Source organism: Mustela nivalis (assembly GCF_964662115.1).
Source record: "Mustela nivalis genome assembly, chromosome: 15".
NCBI classification, from domain to species: Eukaryota; Metazoa; Chordata; class Mammalia; order Carnivora; family Mustelidae; genus Mustela; species Mustela nivalis.
This window is the reverse complement of record NC_139034.1, coordinates 11,589,820-11,609,058: the sequence shown is the minus strand read 5'-3', so window position 1 is coordinate 11,609,058 and position 19,239 is coordinate 11,589,820. Positions and strand designations below refer to the sequence as shown.

Genomic DNA, 19,239 nt, shown 5'->3' with positions numbered 1-19,239 from the left:
TAAGGGCTTGTGCTGAGAAGACCCAGTGTCACCTGCCCAGGGAATGATGAATCCTATGACACTCAAGGTAAACAAGGATGTTAGCTTCCAGCTGTGGGAAGACAAATCTCTATGGAAAGGAAAACTGCAATCTGAAGGTGTTGTGGGTGTTATTTTTTTTTTATGATTTCATTGCCTTGCATTAAAATATTATATAAGACAATCTATCAATTATCTCATATTAGGAAAGTTTTTCACCAATTTAACAGAGCAATTCTGTTCACCTTTTTTCAGGGTATAGTACAAAGTTTAACAGCCAGCAATTAGGACAAAGAGGCTCTGGGGAGCCTTATTTCTGTCCACAATGCATACATCACCCATGTTTATTGGCTTCATCCCTGAAACTAAGCTAGGCACCAGACATGTCCTTTTATGTCAGAATCAGGAGATGCATTTCCTGGAGCAGCGATCGTACATTATTTCATGCGATGGAGACTTATGTGAAGCAAGTGACGAGGGTACACAAAAAAAGACCTTGAGCCTGACCCTTGATTTTGAACCCTCACTGACACATTATGATGCTATTTTCCTTGTCTAGCATCTGGGCAGCAGACCGCTGGAACCTGTCTACTGGCCCATGTCCTGGGATCGCTCCGCAGTGCAGCTTATGGCGAGCTCTGGGGCAGGGAGGGGAGCACTGTCCCAGTCAACCTGCACCTGGAGCAAGGTTCTGAACACAACAGGAGAGTGCTTGGCAAACTTTGCTCTGTCACTTAGACTTAACTCACTTGGAATTTCTTTCTGTTTCTAGTGTGCTTTCCGAAAGGAGTTCAAGAAACAGAAGCAATTTGAGATTGGGGTTAAACCTGACTCTGTCTTCACTGCAGGTATTATTCTGTATGTATTTTTTTTAAAAGATTTACTTATTTATTTTGGGAGGGGGAGGGGCGTAGACAGGGGGAGAGAGAGAATCTCAAGTGGGAGACACCTTGCTAAGCACGGAGCCCCATGCAGGGCTCGATCTCATGACCCTAAGATCACAACCTTGGGATCATGACCCGAACCGAAGTCAAGAGTTGGGTGCTTAACCTACTGAGTCACCCAGGTGCCCCTCAAACAGCTCTTTTTCTACAGGAATAATTTGGAAAGTGGGGGGAGAGTCTCATGGCTTTGGTATTAGGCAGAAATGATGACTCTGATTGTTACCTTCTGTTCAGGGAGGGGGGTGGAGTCGAAGATGAAGGAATGGCAGTCAGTGTGCAAATGTTGGGACTGTGGCAGTGGATGAGAACACATTGCATAGTTCAATGGAAAGTGTAGGAGCCAGAGTTGAATACCAGCTCCTGGTGCCATCTTTTCTGTTTTTTCCTTTTTTAAAGATTTTATTTACTTACTAGAGAGAGTCAGAGAGAGTGACAGAGAGCATGAGGAGGATGAGAGGAAGGAGCAGGCTCCCCACTGAGCAGGGAGCTCGATGCGGGGCTCAATCCCAGGACCCCAAGATCATGACCTGAGCCGAAGGCAAACGTTTAACCAACTGGGCCAGCCAGGTACCCCTTTTCTTTTCTTTTTCCTTTTTAAAGATTTTATTTTCATGGTGCCATCTTGATCACTGACAACCACAAACCTTCTTATATATATTGAAATATATATATTTAAGATTAAAACACAACGACAGGAAAACTCAAACAGCCCAGTGGACAAAGCACTTGAGTAGATGCTTCTCCAAGGAAGATACACAAATGGCGGTTCTTCACATGAAAAGATGGCACTAATTAGTTGGGAAACACAGAAAAAACCACAATGAGATGATGCTTCACACCTGTTATAGGACGGCAATTATCAAAAAACAAACAAACAGAAAATAACAAGGGCAGAAGAGGATGTGGGGAGATTGGAGCCCTGTGCCCCATTGGTGGGCATGTGTTCCAGTCATTGTGCAAAACTAGTTGGTAGTTCCTTAAAAACTAAATATAGGATTATCATAAGGTCCAGCAATTTCACTTCTAGATATATATCTAAAAGATCGGGTGAAATCTTCAAAGATCCTTGTTCACTCATGCTCAGAGCAGGATTACTCATAATAGTTAAAAGGCAGAAGCAACCAAATGTCGAGGAACGGGTATACAGAATGTGGCGTACGCATATAAGGGAATATTAATCAGTCCCCAAAGAGAAGGGAATTTCAACATATGCTACAGCATGGATAAACCTTGAAGACATTATGCTGAGTAAAGTAAACGGTGAACCAGTCACCAAAGGGCAAATATGGTATGGCTCCCCATATGGGAAATGCTGAGAGTAGTCAAATTCACAGGGACAGAAAGTAGGACAGTAGTTGCCAGGGGCTGGGAGGAAGGGAGAAGACAGAGTTAGTGTTAATGGTGTGATGGTTAATTTTATGGCCACGGGGCTGCCCAGATAACTGGTTAAGCATTATTTCTGGATGTGCCTTCGAGGCTGTGGAGAGCCCGGACTAATATAAATGGATACAGGGTTTCTGTTTTGCAAGGCAAGAAGGGTTCTGGAGATGGATGGTGGGGAAGTCTGGATCGTGTATAATGCCACTGAACTATGCCTTGAAAAACAATTAAAATGCTAAATTTTATGTTATATGTATTTTCCCATAATTTAAAAAAATGGGGGAACAAAAGAATAGCGCAATTTGCTCTCAGCCACACAACTAGCAGATGATGGAGTTTGGATTTAAAGTCGGAATTTTGGAACACTGAAAAAAATAAAATTAAGATGTTAAAAAAAAAAAATAAAGCCATGGCTTAAACAGCTATGTAAAAAAAAAAAAAAAAGTTAAAAAAAAAATAAAGTTGGGTCTTTGGGATTGCAAAGTTCTGATTCAACACCAGGCAGTGGGTCTGTCTGTGGGACTGAGGCTGATCATATGTTGCTTTATAGAATATTTTACAGTTGAGGTGGCTGGCTTTTTGCCGTGCTACTCTGAGAACCTGGGAAACAACCACCCACAAGGCAGAGAGAGCGGGGGCTGGGGTTGGGCCTTGGGGAAGTCTGCACAACCCCAGACTGGAAGCCATAGGGATAGTAAACAGGTGGGGCATGGACCCTGGTCACCATTCCCTCTGTGTTCCCCTACGTATCTGCAGCTTCCCAAGCACAAGGCTTTATCTGCGATGGCCCGTGGGAGGCGGGGAGGATGGAGGCCATTCCTGACCCCAGGCTCCTCCTCTCTGCAGCTCAGCCGCCGTGCCTTCTGCCCCTGCTGCAGAGCATATAAGAAAGAAATTGGGATCTGGTGGGGGAAATGACCCAAATGAGATAGAAATCTCTCACGGCACCTGGAAAGTTCTACTGTCTAAGTGGGAATATGAAGGATGGTGACAGAACAGATACCAAGTTCACAAATGTGGGAAAATGTCTTTCTTTCTCTGTCACCCTCAGTTTTCAGGGACAGACACTGGGACAAGGTGCCAGTAGCTTTTTAGCAACCGCTGCTGATGTTTTATGAATCTACTGTGTGTCAGGTAGCCTGTTGTTTGCCCTCTTCCTCCACCTTCAGGAATAGTGGTTGGAAATTACTAGTTGGTTCCTCTCTCCCTTGGGTCCCATGACATATCACAGAACTCCCTCAGTAAATTACTTTTTTTTTTTTTTTTTTTTTTTTTGCTCAAATTAGTTTAAATAGATTTCTGTTACTTTCAAGGGTCTGTGACTAAAGTGGTTCATACTCATTTTATAGATGATGAAGCTGAAGCCGGAGGAATTTAATACACCCAAAGCCAGCAAATGGCAGTAACAGCCCGTGACCCCAGGTCTGTTTGGCACTAAGGTCAGCCTTTTCTGTGTGCTGCCTCCGCAGGGGTTGTCATCATAGGATGTGGTCCAGTAGACAATAGCGTCACTGCTCTACCTGGAAGGGAAAGGAATGGACTGTGCAGGGGCCTGAGGTTGGCGACTGGCCAGGCCTGCCAGGAGAGAGTGGGTTGGGGGTGGAGGTCCATGAAGGGCATCCAGGGAAAGGCCCACCTTGAGGAAGAAACTTCTAAGACAGAGGCTCTTGGCACTCAGAACAATCTGTTCAGCTTTGACCCTTCACCATCTAGGGGAGGCTTCCCTTCTAAGTTATTAATACCACAAGTACTGGCACAGGTCTTTCTTGGATGTAGAGTTTTGAAAGTAGGATTAGTGATAAATATTTTATATTGGAAATCATTAGCTTAAAGGCAGCTTTTGGCTGGAAAGCTCTAGGTGGATTTTGATTTCCCACTTCCTATTCCCTGTCCTGCCTGCCCCCCATACACACCTAGGTGGCAGAGTCCACGTGTGCTGAGGACAGAATGTCCCGGCTGAAGGACAGACAACCTATCCGAGGTGCTTTTCCCAAGCATACAGATTCTACTCTGCAACCCGTAAGTCTCAGTCTGGGTTGTTGGCTCCCTGAGGGGGCAGGACCACCAACGCTGCCAGCAGGGGCTCAGGGCTCTCCAAGTGAGGGCAACAGTGGGCAGCTCTGGCCTTGGAGAGATTTTATACACCACCCAAAGGACAATCTGTGTAGTTGGAGGATACCTGTACTCTGTGGGAGGAAGCCTGCTTTGCCCGTTTTCTTCAAAGAAAACCAGACATGTCTCTAGATATGGAGACAGCTTTTCTTACTGGTTGGGGAGGGGGGCTCCAAAGGGTTTGCTGAGGTTGGCCTCAGCAGAGTGAACTCACCCCTTTGCCTCCCTTCTTACCTGGACTGTTCAACTGGAGGCAGATGCCGTCAGAAGCAAGAACCTTTCTGTTGTGGTGAAGCAGGTGACATCCCTCTCCGTTTCCTGTCTCCTGCCTTTGTGCGTTGGTGACTGACCTGGTTCCACTCTGTCCTAGGCTGGTACAGATTTCCATCCCTACTCTGGTTGGCACTCCGAGATAGACCCATCCTGGCCTTTCTGAAAACATGGGGACATAAAGATATTGTTGTATAATTAAAAGAGTGAAAAAAAAAAAATCAGTACCCAAGAGTCCATATTTAAAATATGAACAAAAAAAGCTAGCGCCGTGACTCGTCAGTTCAACGGTCGGATCTGTGGACCGTGGCTGAATCTCCCCTAATTCACTCGTCCTCAGCCCTGAGGCTCGTGCGAAGGGTAGACATCTGAGATATCTAGGGGGCCAAGCAAGCCATTCATTCTCCTCTCCTCATCCCTCAGGAGGAAAAGCCACTTTAATTGGAAGAATCACAAATTGCTGTGTTGAACCGAACCCATATAGAAAGTAGTCTTAGTAGAGAAACCCTTGTAGATTTTAGCTTAAATGGGCCTTTCAGTGATTTTGAATTATGATTCTTGTCACAGTATAAAGTAATTCAGCTTCTGAAGGTTTGTTTTTTTTTTAAGATTTTATTTCTTTACTTGACAGAGACTCAGTGAGAGAGGGGACACAAGCAGAGGGCGTGGGAGAGGGAGAAGCAGGCTCCCTGCTGAACAGGGGGCCCGATGTGGGGCTCCATCCCAGGACCCTGGGATCATGACCTGGGCTGGAGACAGATGCTTAACTGACTGAGCCACCCTGGTGCCCCTCTGAAAGTTTTTAAAAAGCATCTATTTATTCATAGAGCAAACGTTTACTGAGCACCTACTTGGTGTCAGGCACTATGCGGGGTCCCGTGGCTGGCCCTGTAGCCAGTCAGGGACCATCCGCCCTTGCAGAGGGTCACTGCTTAGGGCAGAGAGCCAAGTAGGTGAACCCTTGCAGGAGAGAATATGCTCTCCTGCAATCATGGGTTGTATGGGTGGTGTAGCTAGAAGGACTCAGGACTCCTGGGAAGGTGTGTGGAGGCCAGGTGTCTGTGTTCAGACCTGGCAGGTGACTGGGAGTTAGCGAGCAGCAGGAGGACGGTGTTACAAGCAGAGGGACGTTAGTGGCAAATGCCCAGAGGTGAGAGAGAACATGGCGCCCACTTCAGGGACTGAACTTCATTGTTGGTGCTGGGGGGGATGGAGGGTGGGGAAAGGGATAAAATGGTGAGAACTTCTTCTGGAGAGACAAGCATGAGCGAGATGACCAAAGGCAGAGAGAACATGGTCAGAAATTTGGACTTTTGTCCTGAGGCCAATGGGGAGCCACTGAAAAGCTCTTAGCAGGGAAGTTACATGATCCAACTGACATTTTAGGAAGATTGCTTTGGCTTCAGGATGGAAGTGGGTTGGAGGTGGTGGGGAGAGTGTGGGTGGGAACCTGCTTAGGAAGCCATTGGAGGGATGTAGGTGGAGGTCTGGGAGCCTGAACCAGAGAGGAGAGGGGGCCGAGCGGGCAGAGGGAATATATTCGCAGCAGGAACCATCCATTAGACCGACTATGGGAGGGAGAAGGGGTGGTGGAGGGTGATCCCACGACTTCTGTGTGAGCAGATGAATGGAAGTTGGTGTGATTCTCCAGGAGGTGGGACACGAAGAGAATCAGACTGGGGGTGGTGGTGGGCTGGGTTGCCGTGGGGAGACGTAGTCACACTGGTTTTGGACAGCTGAAGCTCTAAATGATAACGTCCAGAAGGCAGGCAGCCCTTCTGAAGCCACAGGAAAGGATGGTGAGGCCCATCACCACAAACCTAGTACCTAAAGACGTAGGGCCAAAGGTGCTGGCCCAGGAGAATGGGTGCATGGAGCAGTGGAGACAAAGGCCTGGGACAGGACTTCTCAACGCCAGCACTGCTGACACCTGGGGCTGCGTAATTCCATGGTGGAGAGTGTCCTATGCATTACGGGGTGTTTAGCAGCATCTCTGGTCTCTACCAGTAGAGCTCCCTACTTGTGATAGACACAATTTCTTCTGGTCATTGCCAGATCCCTCCTGAGGCCTGAAACTGTCCTCTCTTGAGAATCATCGGCCTAGGACAAAATAATGAGAAACATGGATTTTTAGAAAATGGGAAGAACCTGAAAAGGAGAAAAGGAGGAACCTGGGAAGGAGACTGGGAAGCAATGGCCAGAGAAGAGGGAAGAAAATCAGGAGAGTTTGAGAAACTAGAAAGTATTTAGAGGGGGACGAGTGGGTCAGAGCTGTCAAATATGCTGAGAGGCTGGGGACGAAGATGAGGACCCCACCAGAGGTAGGGTCAGGATGTGGCCCACACAGGAGGTGGCCTGAGTGGGGCAGTGGGTGGGGGGGGGGGACAGAAATCAAGATGGCGAGGCTTTCCTGTCAGGAGTGTGGGGGGCAGTGGCTGGAGAGGGTGACTATGGACGGCACTTTCAGGAGGCGGGGCTGGGGACAGGAGACATGGCTCTGAAGGCGGTGAGGGATCCCAGGAGCTTTTGGTTAAGATGAGAGAGACTTGTCCCAGGGCCAGTGGTGCTGGGAGGGGTGGGTGATGAACGTGGGGAGAGGGGAGGGGGTGAAGCTGCAGGAGCGATGGAAGCAAAGGACAGGAGGGGAGGGGAAGCCAGACATGGGGGAGGGAAGCTGCCTCTGTCTGGTCCTGGGAGGGCAGGATAGGAAGCACAGAGGCTGAGGACATTCCCGTATGGAGGCTTCTGTTTACCAGAAAAGCAGATGAGCTCATTTGCTGGTGAGGCCACAGAGGTGTGAGTGAGCAGGGGAGTTGGAACAGCTGTTATTGGGAATGGGTGAGAGAACACAACGGAGAGACCAGAGTTTGGGGAGGGGGTGGCGGTGGAGGGTCAGAGCTGAGAGGCAGGTGAGGCTGGAGGCTGTGGCTTTACAGAGATGCCAACCTTCAGAGTCTGCAGCTTCCTCTAGCACAGCTCAGTTGCCTAGGGCTGGGGTTCCATGGAGGGACATCCGGCAAGGGAGCAGAGGCTGCTGATAAGAAGGGTTGACGGGATCACTGAAGAGTGTGAGCCCCTGAGGAGAAAGTGTGCCAAGGGGTCCCACTGTTCCTGTCACCCCACCAAGGACAGAGGGCCCCAAGGGAAGCATTACCAGTCCAGGGTCCTATGTGCTGTCTGTCCCACTCTGGAAGAGCCGGGGGGCAGAGGGGACTGGGGCCCATGTTAATCATTGGGCTATTCCTCATGTTTTCCCCATTTTATAAGATCAGTTCTGCTTCATGATCCAACTGGTTCACCCCTGTAGGTCACATCTAAAGACCCCACTGGCCAGAGGTGTATGGGACTCATTCCATGACCTCAGCCTGTCGGATGACCCAAGTCAAGTCTCAACAGCCTGGCCACGTCCAGGGTTTTGTGCCCCAGTGCCTCTGTATTGAAGCCAGAGGGATTGTTCCAAAAGCACTAACCGTAAGGTGCCCGTTCACCACTTAAACCCTCCTGTGGTTTCCCATCACATCAAGAATGAAATGCAAACCCACTGTCAGGGTTTCCCTGGGCTTGGGCTCTGCTTCTTTTGGAGCTTATCTGGCGTACTCTCTGCCTCATAGCTGTACTGGCATCCACTGCTCAGTCCTCCTACCCCAAGGCCTTTGCATGTGCTGATTCTGCAGGCGGGGACTACTCCCCCATCTTCCCAGGACTGGCTCCTTCTCATCATTCAAACTGGCTCACATGCCATCTACTCAGAGGCTTCTCTACTCAGTGTCATGCCATTCAGAGCTGTCCTCCGCAGCCAGGCAATCCTGATCACATTTCTTGGCTTATTGTCTTTATAGCATTTACTATGGTTAAAATGACCTTGTTTTGTGTTTGCTCATTTACTGATCGTCTGTCTCTCCCATGGGAATGTCAGATCCCTAAGAGCAAGGACAACGTCTAGTTCCATGCTTTGCCCCTAGGGGGCAGCGCAGCTAGGATCACTTAGATGGTGAATGATACTTGGACAGTGTCTCGCACACATTCAACATCTGTGGGGGGGCGGTGCTGAGTTATTACACAGGATTTCCTAGAGTCCAACTGCAGCTGCTTTGGAATAATCACATTTCCTATGATATCACAAAGCTGTTTGAAGAGCACCCATGAGCATCTCGTCTTACTTCCAAAGCTCTCCTGGAGGGTGGCTTGGAGGCAGGTTCACTCAGGTGTGAACGAACGGTCAGTCTTCCAGAGGAGACTCAGCGCTGCCCTCCCGCCAGCGTCCCCTCCCCCAGCCTATTGTCGTTGCCCTGGGAGCACGCTGGAGACAGGGGCAGTTTGCCAGGAAACTTAGCTCCAGCCTTTTGCCGTCTAATTCAATGCATCCAAAGATCAACAGAAATATTACCAAATCAGAAGCTGTGCTCAAATCCAAAGCTCACAATTAGCGAAGGTAAAAGCTTCCTGAGCTGCGTTGGCACAAGGTCTGGAAACAGCCCTGAATGAAGCCACCTAGTGTCCGACAAAGGCAGTCGTTTCTACCCAAACGAAACTGGAAAGATCCGCCAACTGCAGTGCTCCATCTGGTGCACTGACTGGGTGTTCGGGTTCCAGCAGTCTTAAGTCCCAACACAGCCTTAGATGTGACCTGCCCTGCTAACTGAGGAGACACGGTTAAGGGGCGGAGATCGCTTCCCTCTGTTGGAGGGCTCGAGGGTGCTCCTGAGATTATCCAAAAAATGACGAAGAGCTGTACCATCCCCTGCACTCTTGACCGTGTGTATTGAGAATGCTTTTACCCTCCTAGATCATTCGTAGGAACAGAATCTGAATACTGGGAAAGCACACCTTGGGAGAGCCATTGATCCCTGAGAACCCAGGACTAGCATCTTGGGATGAACACCCGGTGAGGTGCCCCCTGGGCAAGTGTCTACACCCCCCCGACCCCGCTCATGCCCAGCACTGGTTCTGAGGGTCCCAGATCAGCCACGGCTCTGTTTCCCACCTGCCCACAGGACGAGACTGTGAACCCAGAGGCTTTGCGTGCTGGCCAGGGCTCTCACGTGGCTGCGAGTGTGCTTGCACCGAGCCGGGAGGGGAGGGCAAGGCATGCCTGCGGCAGCACGCAGCTGTTCGTGCTAACTCGTCAACCCTGCATGTGGGGTAGCAGTGGGAATTTCTTCCTTCAGTGGGTGGGAACGCAGTGTCCCCGGGGCTCTCAGGACAGCACTTGGGGTCCCAGGTGAGGAGTCCTAGCTGTTGGGTGTGGCCCACATTAGCTGGACTGAGTGGGGGGAGTTAGGAGAGGGACCAAGGCGGACCCCCTCCCAGGAGGGAGCACCGGGGGAGACCCTGCTTAATTGGCCTCCGGTTTGGGTTCATGTAGCTGGATTATTGCCCAGGCTGGGCCTTGTTAAACCACAGAGCCTGGTTCCTTTCCTTTGTCACACTGGGGAATGACCCTAGAGGAATGTGGAAACTAGATTAGCAACAAGGTTCAAGGTTGGGGAGAGCAGTTGCTCACATAAATCCCGGAGTGTGAAGGAGGGGTGGAGGCACTTTGTTATTTTATTCCATTTCCTTGTTTTCACTTTGTCCACTCTAGCCCCAACTGCACATAAGAAAAGGGGTGGCCTTCTCTTGTTTTTAAGCCAACAGATTACAAACTGGAGGGCAGGGATGCCACGTCCCCAGATAGGATTGGCACACAGCGAGGCATGGGGTGCCTGGTGGCATGGGGCAGTGACAGGCCAGGCAGCCTGGTTTCTTGCCCCAGCTCTGTGCAGTTACTGGGCCACTGGTGGGCTGTTATTCTGCCTGCCAGCCTCAGTCTCCTCATCTGTGAAATGGTCCTAACACCTGCCCTACCATCTCATAGGATGACTATGAAGATCATACTGACCAACTGCAAGGTGTCGGAGGTCTCGCCAAGGCTTCTGCTTCTTCTAGACCACTCCCAGGAAAGTGATCACCCAACTATGCTGTGATTCGGAGTACAGGGCTTTACAGTGTAGAAAGCCGGGATGTAGCTTCATGGTTTTCAGCCATTTTCCCTAACTGATGTCTGGGAACTCTGAAGCATTCAGGGCCCACCTGGTCTTCTGCGGACCCCCGGGATCCTGAGATCATGCTGTCACACCTGGGATATCACCCCACTTCACCCCTTGAACACTTTTAAGTCAGGAATGTCCCAGACAGGGGTAGACACCTAAATGTTTCAATCAAGCACCTGTCTGTCGATGGAAACTTTGCAGTAGGCTTCTTCAGGTAGGTGCCTCCCCTCGGATGTATCCATAGCCCTATCATCCGCATAACTTGTTCCCACCCAAGGGCCAAGGGCCAAGGGCCAAGGCCAGTCCCTTACTAAGGGATTTCATTGAAAATTCGAAGCCTAAGTTCTTGAGAAGCTATTACCCAGCCCTTTGTAGGAGGGGCTGTCGTCTTCTGGGACTCCAGAATATGAGCACTGATGAAGACATGTGTGCACTCAGGAGCGAGTGTGCTTGTGCACACAAACACACACACCCAAGGAGGGACTGTGGGGTGGGATCTGATTAGTAGCAGATTCCAAGAAGTTGATAGGAGGGAGGAAATTGGGAGGTATTTCCTACCTGTGACAGCACTCCTCTAACATCAGAGCTATTATTCAACCTATGCCTGTGGACATCTGATAGAAAGACATGCTGGAATCATCCATATTTTGCAGAGAAGACCATCCCTGTTAGGCACAATGGCTTATCTAAGGTCCAAACCAGGTAAGCATAGAGACTTGTGTCTGAAACCAGGTGTGTTTGCAAGCTGGGGCACTGGCTGCTCCCAGACCTTCCCTGGGGGCCTGTTCCGAGGGGTGTGTTGGGGTCACTGTGTACAGATGAGATGTGTCCTTGCATGCAGAAGGGGGAAGAGGAGATGGCAGACAGGAGCACTGTTCGTGTAGGGGTCCAACCAGGAGTGGGCCTCGGTTGGGGATCACAGGCAGTGATGTCACTGCCTGGATCACAAAGGCCCACAACTTATAACCCCTGCAACCAGGACACACACTCTAGTCCGGTGTCAGGGCTATTTAGATAGAAACGTCTGAGACAGAAAGATGTTTTCATCCTGTCTACGTACATCCCGGGGCTCTGGGAACCAGAACTCCCAGGAAAATTGCTTGTTCCCATGCTGTAGACATTGGCTGAAACCACCCCCCCGATGCCTCAACACATTTCGAGGGAGACGCCATAAGGTACTTACTACTGAGGAGACTAGGCGATGCCCACCCCTCTGAACCGTCCTAGGGAAGCCCCATCCCTTCCTCTGGAGTTTGAGGGGAGGAGGGATATGTGGGGGTTCCCGCCCATGGGCTGGAGGAGGGTGAGCACAGTGGATACCCTGGTGATCCCTTCTTGTTCACACCAATGTCATGGTGGGCTGGGTACACCGGGGATTCCTGAGGTGCCTCTTAGCTGTGCCAGAGCATATCCAAGGCCCTGAAGCTGGGCCACATTTCTCTCCTTGGGGGAGGGCTCTGCCACCTGGGCTGCGATGTGTCTGGAATGGAGCGCCCTGGGTCTGAAGACCAGCAAAGGCCTCCAGACAGGGCTCTAAGGTCTCCGGCCTGGCTGCCGGGCACTGTCTTTACAGAACGCTCCAGAGGACATGGTGCAAGAGCTGAATGTTGACATCCCGTGCTCTCATTCCCCAAAGGACAAGAAGCCGCACACGGCCAACAGAGTCTGGCGCTGGCTCAGGGTGAGTGCAGGTGCTGGGGAGATGCGACCCCTGGGAATCCGATGCAGCACCAAGGGCCCCACTTACTAGAAGCCAGCCTGGCCTCCTAGAGTCCTGTACTCCTGTGAATCTGCATCCCATCTCTTCCCCAAACTGGCCCTCATGGTCCTGCCCACGCCTTGGACAGAAGTAGAGCCATTGTCCACATACTTATAGGAATATCATTAAAGAGACTTTAGACCAGATCTCATCCCGTTTATCTAGACTCCTTTTGCCCTGTGCTAGGCATTTTCCTAACTCGTGCTCCCAGGTGGCCCAACAGTACTTCCTCATGTTATACAAATCTTGCAAATGATCATTTGCAAGGGTGAGTTGGGAGACTCTGATCCAAAGGGATATGGGGCCCATGGTACTCTGTCTCTTGCTCTGTGCTTTTGTTTTGATGGAACACATCTTTGGGTCCCCTAGGGTCAGGAACAGGGGCCTCACTGCACTGCATGGTAGTCCAGAAGGCCAGTCATTTATCACCAGCATCGAGCCCTTTACAGGGGCAGGACTGGATATAATCCCCTTCTGTGGCCAATGAACAGTGCTGCATCCTACAGCCTCCGTGCCCTCCTATCCTAAGCCCTCTCACCTAAAACATCTATGTTCTCATCTCAAGAATGAGATATGTTGGGTGCCAGGGTGGCTCAGTGGTTTCAGCCTCTGCCTGCAGCTCAGGTCATGGTCTCACGATCCTGGGATCAAGGCCCACGTTGGGGTCTCTGCTCAGCGGGGAACCTGCTTCCCCGTCTCTGTCTGGCTGCCTCTCTGCCTACTTGTGACCTCTCTCTGTCAAATAAATAAATAAATAAATAATCTTTAAAAAAATAAAAACAATGGGGCTATGTCATCAGAAATCACAGGATCCATGCCACTCATGCAGGGACGTGCTACCAATACTCCGCTCACAAAAGGACCTGAGATACTAGCAAGTTCAGACATCATTTTTTTCAATTCTTTTTTTTTTTTTTTTAAAGATTTTATTTATTTATTTGACAGAAATCACAAGTAGATGGCGAAGCAGGCAGAGAGAGAGAGAGAGAGAGAGAGAGAGAGAGAGAAGCAGGCTCCCCGCTGAGCAGAGAGCCCGATGTGGGACTCGATCCCAGGACCCTGAGATCATGACCTGAGCCAAAGGCAGCGGCTTAACCCACTGAGCCACCCAGGCACCCCTTTTCAATTCTTTGTATGGATACCAAGAACATATTCTCTTTTGCTTTAAGGTTTCTTTCTTTCTTTCTCTCTCTCTTTCTTTCTTTCTTTCTTTTAATTTTATTTCTTTATTTGACAGACAGAGATCACAAGTAGGCAGAGAGGCAGGCTGAGACAGAGAGGGGAAGTAGGCTCCCCACCGAGTAGAGAGCCCGATGCGGGGCTCGATCCCAGAACCCTGAGATCATGACCTAAGCCAAAGGCAGAGGCTTTAACCCATTGAGCCACCCAGACACCCCTTCCTTAAAGGGTTCTTAATTGATTGGTTGATGGATGGATTGAGAGGGAGTCCGGGGGAGAGTGGGGAGAAGCAGAGGGAGAGACAGAATCCTCAAGCAGACACTGCCCTATGGACACAGCCCTACGAGGAACGCAGCCTCAGGACATGGAGAGCATGACCTGAAGCAAAACCAAGAGCCTTAGGCTGAACCCAATGAGACACTGAGTCACCCGATTCTTTTTCGGACTCTGGGCTCTCTTGTCCCACCTCTTGCCGAAGTCCCTGAGATCTGGGGGCTCATTCTGCCCTCCAAGCCCCAACCCTCCTGGTGGCCACAGCACTGACTCATGTCTCCTCTGATTCACCTCAGGGGAAAAATGGCTCAACGAGGAAGAGGAATAAGACCTTGATAGTATGGAACACTCGTGCCAGTTCATTGGAGGCCATAATAGATTACCTGGTGACTGCCGTCATAAAACAAGATCTAAACTATGTTCACATGTTTCTCGAAATACATCGCACCCTTGCTACCACCCAGGAGGTGCTGGGCCTCCTCTTTGCAAGGTGAGCACCCTCCCCTGCCCCTAACTGCTCCATGGGATTTGGCCAATGCCTGGTTGTGAGACTTGGCAGGACCCCAAGCTTCCCCAAGCTTCCCTTGCTCCTAACTGGGGCAGAGGTATTATAGGGACTCAGTGGGGTCTTGTAGGGAAAGAACACTTGGTAGCCTGCGCCAGTGGAAAAGTCTGCTGTTGGGCCTGTGGGCATGCTCTTTGCTCACTCCTGTGCCCCTCATGATGAAACCTCTGCCTCATTCCTGACTCTCACTGTGATCTTGAGCTGGGCTCCTTTGCCACTGAAAGGGAGATCTGAGATTCCTTCTGGGGTCTGTGTGTGGGTGAATCCAGAGCAGGCAACCCTGAGGGTGAGCAGGGGCCAGGGCAACTCAGATGTCGGTGATGGGCTGGTTGGGGCCCTTTCATTCAGCAAGCATTCATGAAGCCCCAGTAGGTGGAGGCGATTGTCTCGGAGCTGAATGGGATCCCTGCACAGAACAGACAGCACCCCAGGGCTGCAGGCTAGTCGAGGGTCAGGCGGTGAGAGCCAACATCCACAGACATCTCATGTGATGCCCCCTGGCCTCCTCTAGATTCGGACGCTATTACTCCACGTATGGCGAGGACGGCGGACACCAGGACCAGCGCGACATGTGAGTAAGCTTTGGCTGCTCCAGGAGGGCCTTCCCTCTCCAGCAGGGCAGTAAGGGTACTGTGAGTTCGAGGGGCTACTGGACCTTCACGCACACCTCTGTGATTCCTGCTTTACGGTAAAGGTCTGAGAGCTTCTACTGGAAACTGGGAAGGTGCCCTGTGGACCTGGGGTAGGTGTGTGAGCAGAGGGGCATGGAGGACAGCTTCAACCCCTGAGTGGGTCATGCTCCATCCCTGCCCCCTCCCAGCCCTCTCTCTGCCCCAATTCTGGGACCCAGAACGCAGGATTTAGGAACCATCACACAGCAGTCTGTTGGCACCTGCACTCGGTGCTCAGAGGGGGCTCAGGGAGAGTGGTGACCCAGTAGAGCCCAGGGAGCAGCAGCCATCCCACACCCTGTGGGAGGTGAGTGTCAGTGGAAACAGACCCACTCTCATGGCACCTAGTGACTGGGCAGAGGAGGTAACGGTGGAGGTATGGGGAGGGTCCTGGGAAGGCCTGGCTAGAGACAGAGTCCCTTTGTTCCCTCCTCGGTTGGATCTTCACGGAGCAGAGGCGAGTGCAGTGAGGGTAATTAAGAGGCCAGACACCACCCCTCCCTGGACACATGCAGTTGAATTCAAGTGGCTCGTGGGCAAGGAGACAGACTGAGGAGTGTGTCCAGCTACCCTAAAAAGTCCAGAAATGCTCACCCCATTGATCAAGGACTCCCACTCCCAGAGGCTTTTAGCCAGCCCACCGTCTGGGAGCAGGCCTGTCTCAGGCAGGACTGCCAGGTCGCAGGTGGACAAGGAGTCCGACTGGTCTCGGACAGGAGCTGGAAGCCCAGGGGCCCAGGTTCCCACATAGGTTCCCTGGGATATTGGTTTGGATGCGTACCCTGTCCTCTGACTTCTCTGCCTCTATGTCTGTCCCCAGGGCCATCTATGCCATCCTGGATATGTGGGTGGAAAGGTATCCAGGGGATTTTGTGCAGCCTCCAGAGTATCCCAACTTGCATGCTCTACTGGCCTACCTGCAGGTCAATGCACCTGGCTCGGACCTGCTGCGCCGTGCCCAGCTTCTGCTGCCAGAAAGGCAGAGCGCTGAGACCACAGAACCAGAGGCTGGGGGTGAGGAGGACTGGGGTTGACTGATGTGGGCCTGAGGAGGAGGCAGGGTGGGCCACCCTGAGGAAGCCTCCGTAGATTGTAGTTGGGCCGAGAGGAGTGAGTTATCTCAGATCCCTGTCCCCATGGGGTTCTGTTGGGGACACCTTCCAGGGGCTGGGTCTTGAACACAGGCCATGCTGAGTGGTGGGGAAAGGGAAAGGCGAGAGGGAAGTCAATCAAGCTGATGATGCTTTCTCTTCTTGGAGCTACATCACCGGCCCCAGAGCCAGATCAGGATGAGTCTCGGGAAGTTGTTCCAGCAGCCACTCTGGCACCCGCGGCACCTCTGGGGCCTGAGCTGGTCCCCGCCATCCCTGCTGCAGCTGCTCACTATGGGATAGGAAGACCAGTGACCCCCCCTGACCCGTTGGGGCCAGGGCAGATGGTCGTCAGGGCCCTCGTTCACTTCTCTGCCACGGAAGAGCCACAAGGCCTTTTGACTTTCCTGGATGACCAGCAGGGTCCTGCCCCCGAGCTGCCGCCCCCTGCCTCCGTGGAGCAAGCAGGCTCGGTCCCCGAGCTGCCGCCCCCTGCCTCCGTGGAGCAAGCAGGCTCGGCCCCCGAGCTGCCGCCCCCTGCCTCCGTGGAGCAAGCAGGCTCCGCCCCAGAGCTGCCGCCCCCTGCCTCCGTGGAGCAAGCAGGCTCGGCCCCCGAGCTGCCGCCCCCTGCCTCCGTGGAGCAAGCAGGCTCGCCCGCAGAGCTGCCGCCCCCTGCCTCCGTGGAGCAAGCAGTCTCGGCCCCAGAGCTGCCGCCCCCTGCCTCCGTGGAGCAAGCAGTCTCGGCCCCAGAGCTGCCGCCCCCTGCCTCCGTGGAGCAAGCAGTCTCGGCCCCAGAGCTGCCGCCCCCTGCCTCCGTGGAGCAAGCAGGCTCGGCCCCCGAGCTGCCGCCCCCTGCCTCCGTGGAGCAAGCAGGCTCGGCCCCCGAGCTGCCGCCCCCTGCCTCCGTGGAGCAAGCAGGCTCGCCCGCAGAGCTGCCGCCCCCTGCCTCCGTGGAGCAAGCAGTCTCGGCCCCAGAGCTGCCGCCCCCTGCCTCCGTGGAGCAAGCAGTCTCGGCCCCAGAGCTGCCGCCCCCTGCCTCCGTGGAGCAAGCAGTCTCGGCCCCAGAGCTGCCGCCCCCTGCCTCCGTGGAGCAAGCAGGCTCGGCCCCAGAGCTGCCGCCCCCTGCCTCCGTGGAGCAAGCAGGCTCGGCTCCCGAGCTGCCGCCCCCTGCCTCCGTGGAGCAAGCAGGCTCGGCCCCCGAGCTGCCGCCCCCTGCCTCCGTGGAGCAAGCAGGCTCGGCCCCCGAGCTGCCGCCCCCTGCCTCCGTGGAGCAAGCAGGCTTCGCTCCAGAGGAGCACCTCATGCTTGCTACAACCAGAAAGCATGTCTTTCCCATCCCCCTCATTGCTTTTTTTGTATTTCTTCTCTTTTGTGTGTATGTATATAATTACATACTAGATTTAATTAAAGATAGAATTTGAGTTTACATAACATTTTACTCGCATTCTTTGCAGTGGGATATGGAGGTCTCATTAGGTCCATTCAGGGTGTTGCACAACCATGTCGTTCTATGACGTTTCCATCGCAGAGACACCGGCGCTCCTCATCGCTCACTGGTCTGTCCCTCACCCAGTCCCTGTAACCGCTGCTCTGCTCTCTGTCTCGGCCACTTCACCTCGACTTGGATTTTCCTCTGCTGGAATCCTACAATATGGCCTTCTCTGTGTGTCTGCAGAACATAAGTGTGATTCCCCTCTTTGCAAACTTTGTTATACAAATAACATTTTATTACATAGGAATGTTCCTGAAAGAACAAAGATCACGGGAAGCCCCCAAATGAACTATTTTCATTCTGAGCTAGGTTTCCCATTTAGAAGCATGCCTTGAAAAGCAGAAACCATGAGAGAAATGTCTGGGTCCATGAGACACCTTTACATGCTTTCATTTTTCTGGATAGTCTACGTTTCAACTATTCTAATGGGCATGTTATCAAGTATTAAAATTATATCTAAATATTCTCCTCTTGCTAACAAGTTAGGTCATAAAAGAGTTCTTTAGGCTTTATCCAGACTATGTTTATTTAGTAAATAATGATTTAAAGATGAAAAAAAGAAGGCATGTTCCTTCTACCAATGAATAATCCCCTATAATACACGGCATCCTTCTTCTCTGCCTTACCCTTTAAATGTAGTGTGTGTGTGTGTGTGTGTGTGTGTGCGCGTGTGTGCACATGTGCTCACATGTACGTGACAGAGTGGGGCAGGGAAGGTTCCGGGGCTGTGCTCTTGTTCTTCCTTATGTCCCCTCAGTGGACAGACACTGTCCCTCTGTCCCCTTGGGCATTCTCAGTGACAGCATTCTGGAAACCCCTCTGTTGAACAACTAATTCATTTCCAGTTCTTTGACTCTCATAATGTAAGCAATAAGCACGTCTGTGCCATAAATGTCTGTTTCTTTAGGAATGATTCCTGTAAACACCAACACTGGAACACGCTTTACCCACATTTTTAGGGGACTGGCTGCTGGCTCCTTTATGCTGTCTTCATTAGGAAGAAGCATTGCTTTGGAGGGATCCAGGATTCTATAGATGAGACCTGAAATCATGAGGAGGACAAGCCAGCAGTGATGACGTCGGGGCCCTGGGAGTGACCATAGAGCATTGGGGAGGCTGCCCACAGCGCCCTCATATGTCCTCTCCCAGATGCTCCGCTGCCCCGTGTCCTGGAACACACCTCACCCATGCCCTGTCTGGTGACACGCTCCAGCCACTCCAGCCCCCCGGGCTCAATCACCCAGACTCTCACTGGCGTAACCAGACCCTCCTCCAGGCCAGCAGAGGGGCACAGGCCAGGCCACTCCTCTCGGCTTGCTCCCTGTCCTTCCTGGCTGAACCCCATCCTCTCAGGGACGAACCTCCAAGGACAGTGCCGGTCAGTGGGTGACAGACAAGTGTTCATGCAGATGGAGTTTTAGTGGCAACAGCAAGAGCCACATGAACTGTGTGA

At 51.9% G+C, this 19,239-nt stretch overlaps 2 protein-coding genes and 2 long non-coding RNA genes across 5 annotated transcripts in view; 3 read left to right on the top strand and 1 right to left on the bottom strand.

Annotated features, from left to right (window-relative positions):
- The window catches only part of LOC309848753 (uncharacterized protein), a 339,042-nt gene that overhangs the window by 237,217 nt on the left and 82,586 nt on the right, over window positions 1-19,239 (bottom strand). The gene's annotated exons all lie outside the window — the stretch shown is intronic.
- LOC309848786 lies at window positions 1,379-11,433 on the top strand. 2 transcript variants are annotated; one of them, XR_014303282.1, is made up of 3 exons: window positions 1,379-1,529; window positions 9,511-9,609; window positions 10,582-11,433. It is a non-coding gene; the product is annotated as an uncharacterized lncRNA (long non-coding RNA). The 2 variants fall into 2 exon arrangements; XR_014303283.1 differs by lacking the exon at window positions 1,379-1,529 and adding an exon at window positions 4,259-4,361.
- Window positions 11,911-14,479, top strand: LOC309848785. Its single transcript, XR_014303281.1, has 3 exons — window positions 11,911-11,931; window positions 12,330-12,437; window positions 14,264-14,479. It is a non-coding gene; the product is annotated as an uncharacterized lncRNA (long non-coding RNA).
- The window catches only part of LOC309848897 (uncharacterized protein), a 55,759-nt gene continuing 52,374 nt past the window's right edge, over window positions 15,855-19,239 (top strand). Inside the window, exons 1-2 of the mRNA XM_082700935.1 lie at window positions 15,855-16,217; window positions 16,463-16,942. Of these exons, the coding sequence (XP_082557061.1) occupies window positions 15,977-16,217; window positions 16,463-16,942 (721 nt within the window). The 5' untranslated portion in view covers window positions 15,855-15,976. The remainder of the gene's footprint in view (window positions 16,218-16,462; window positions 16,943-19,239) is intronic.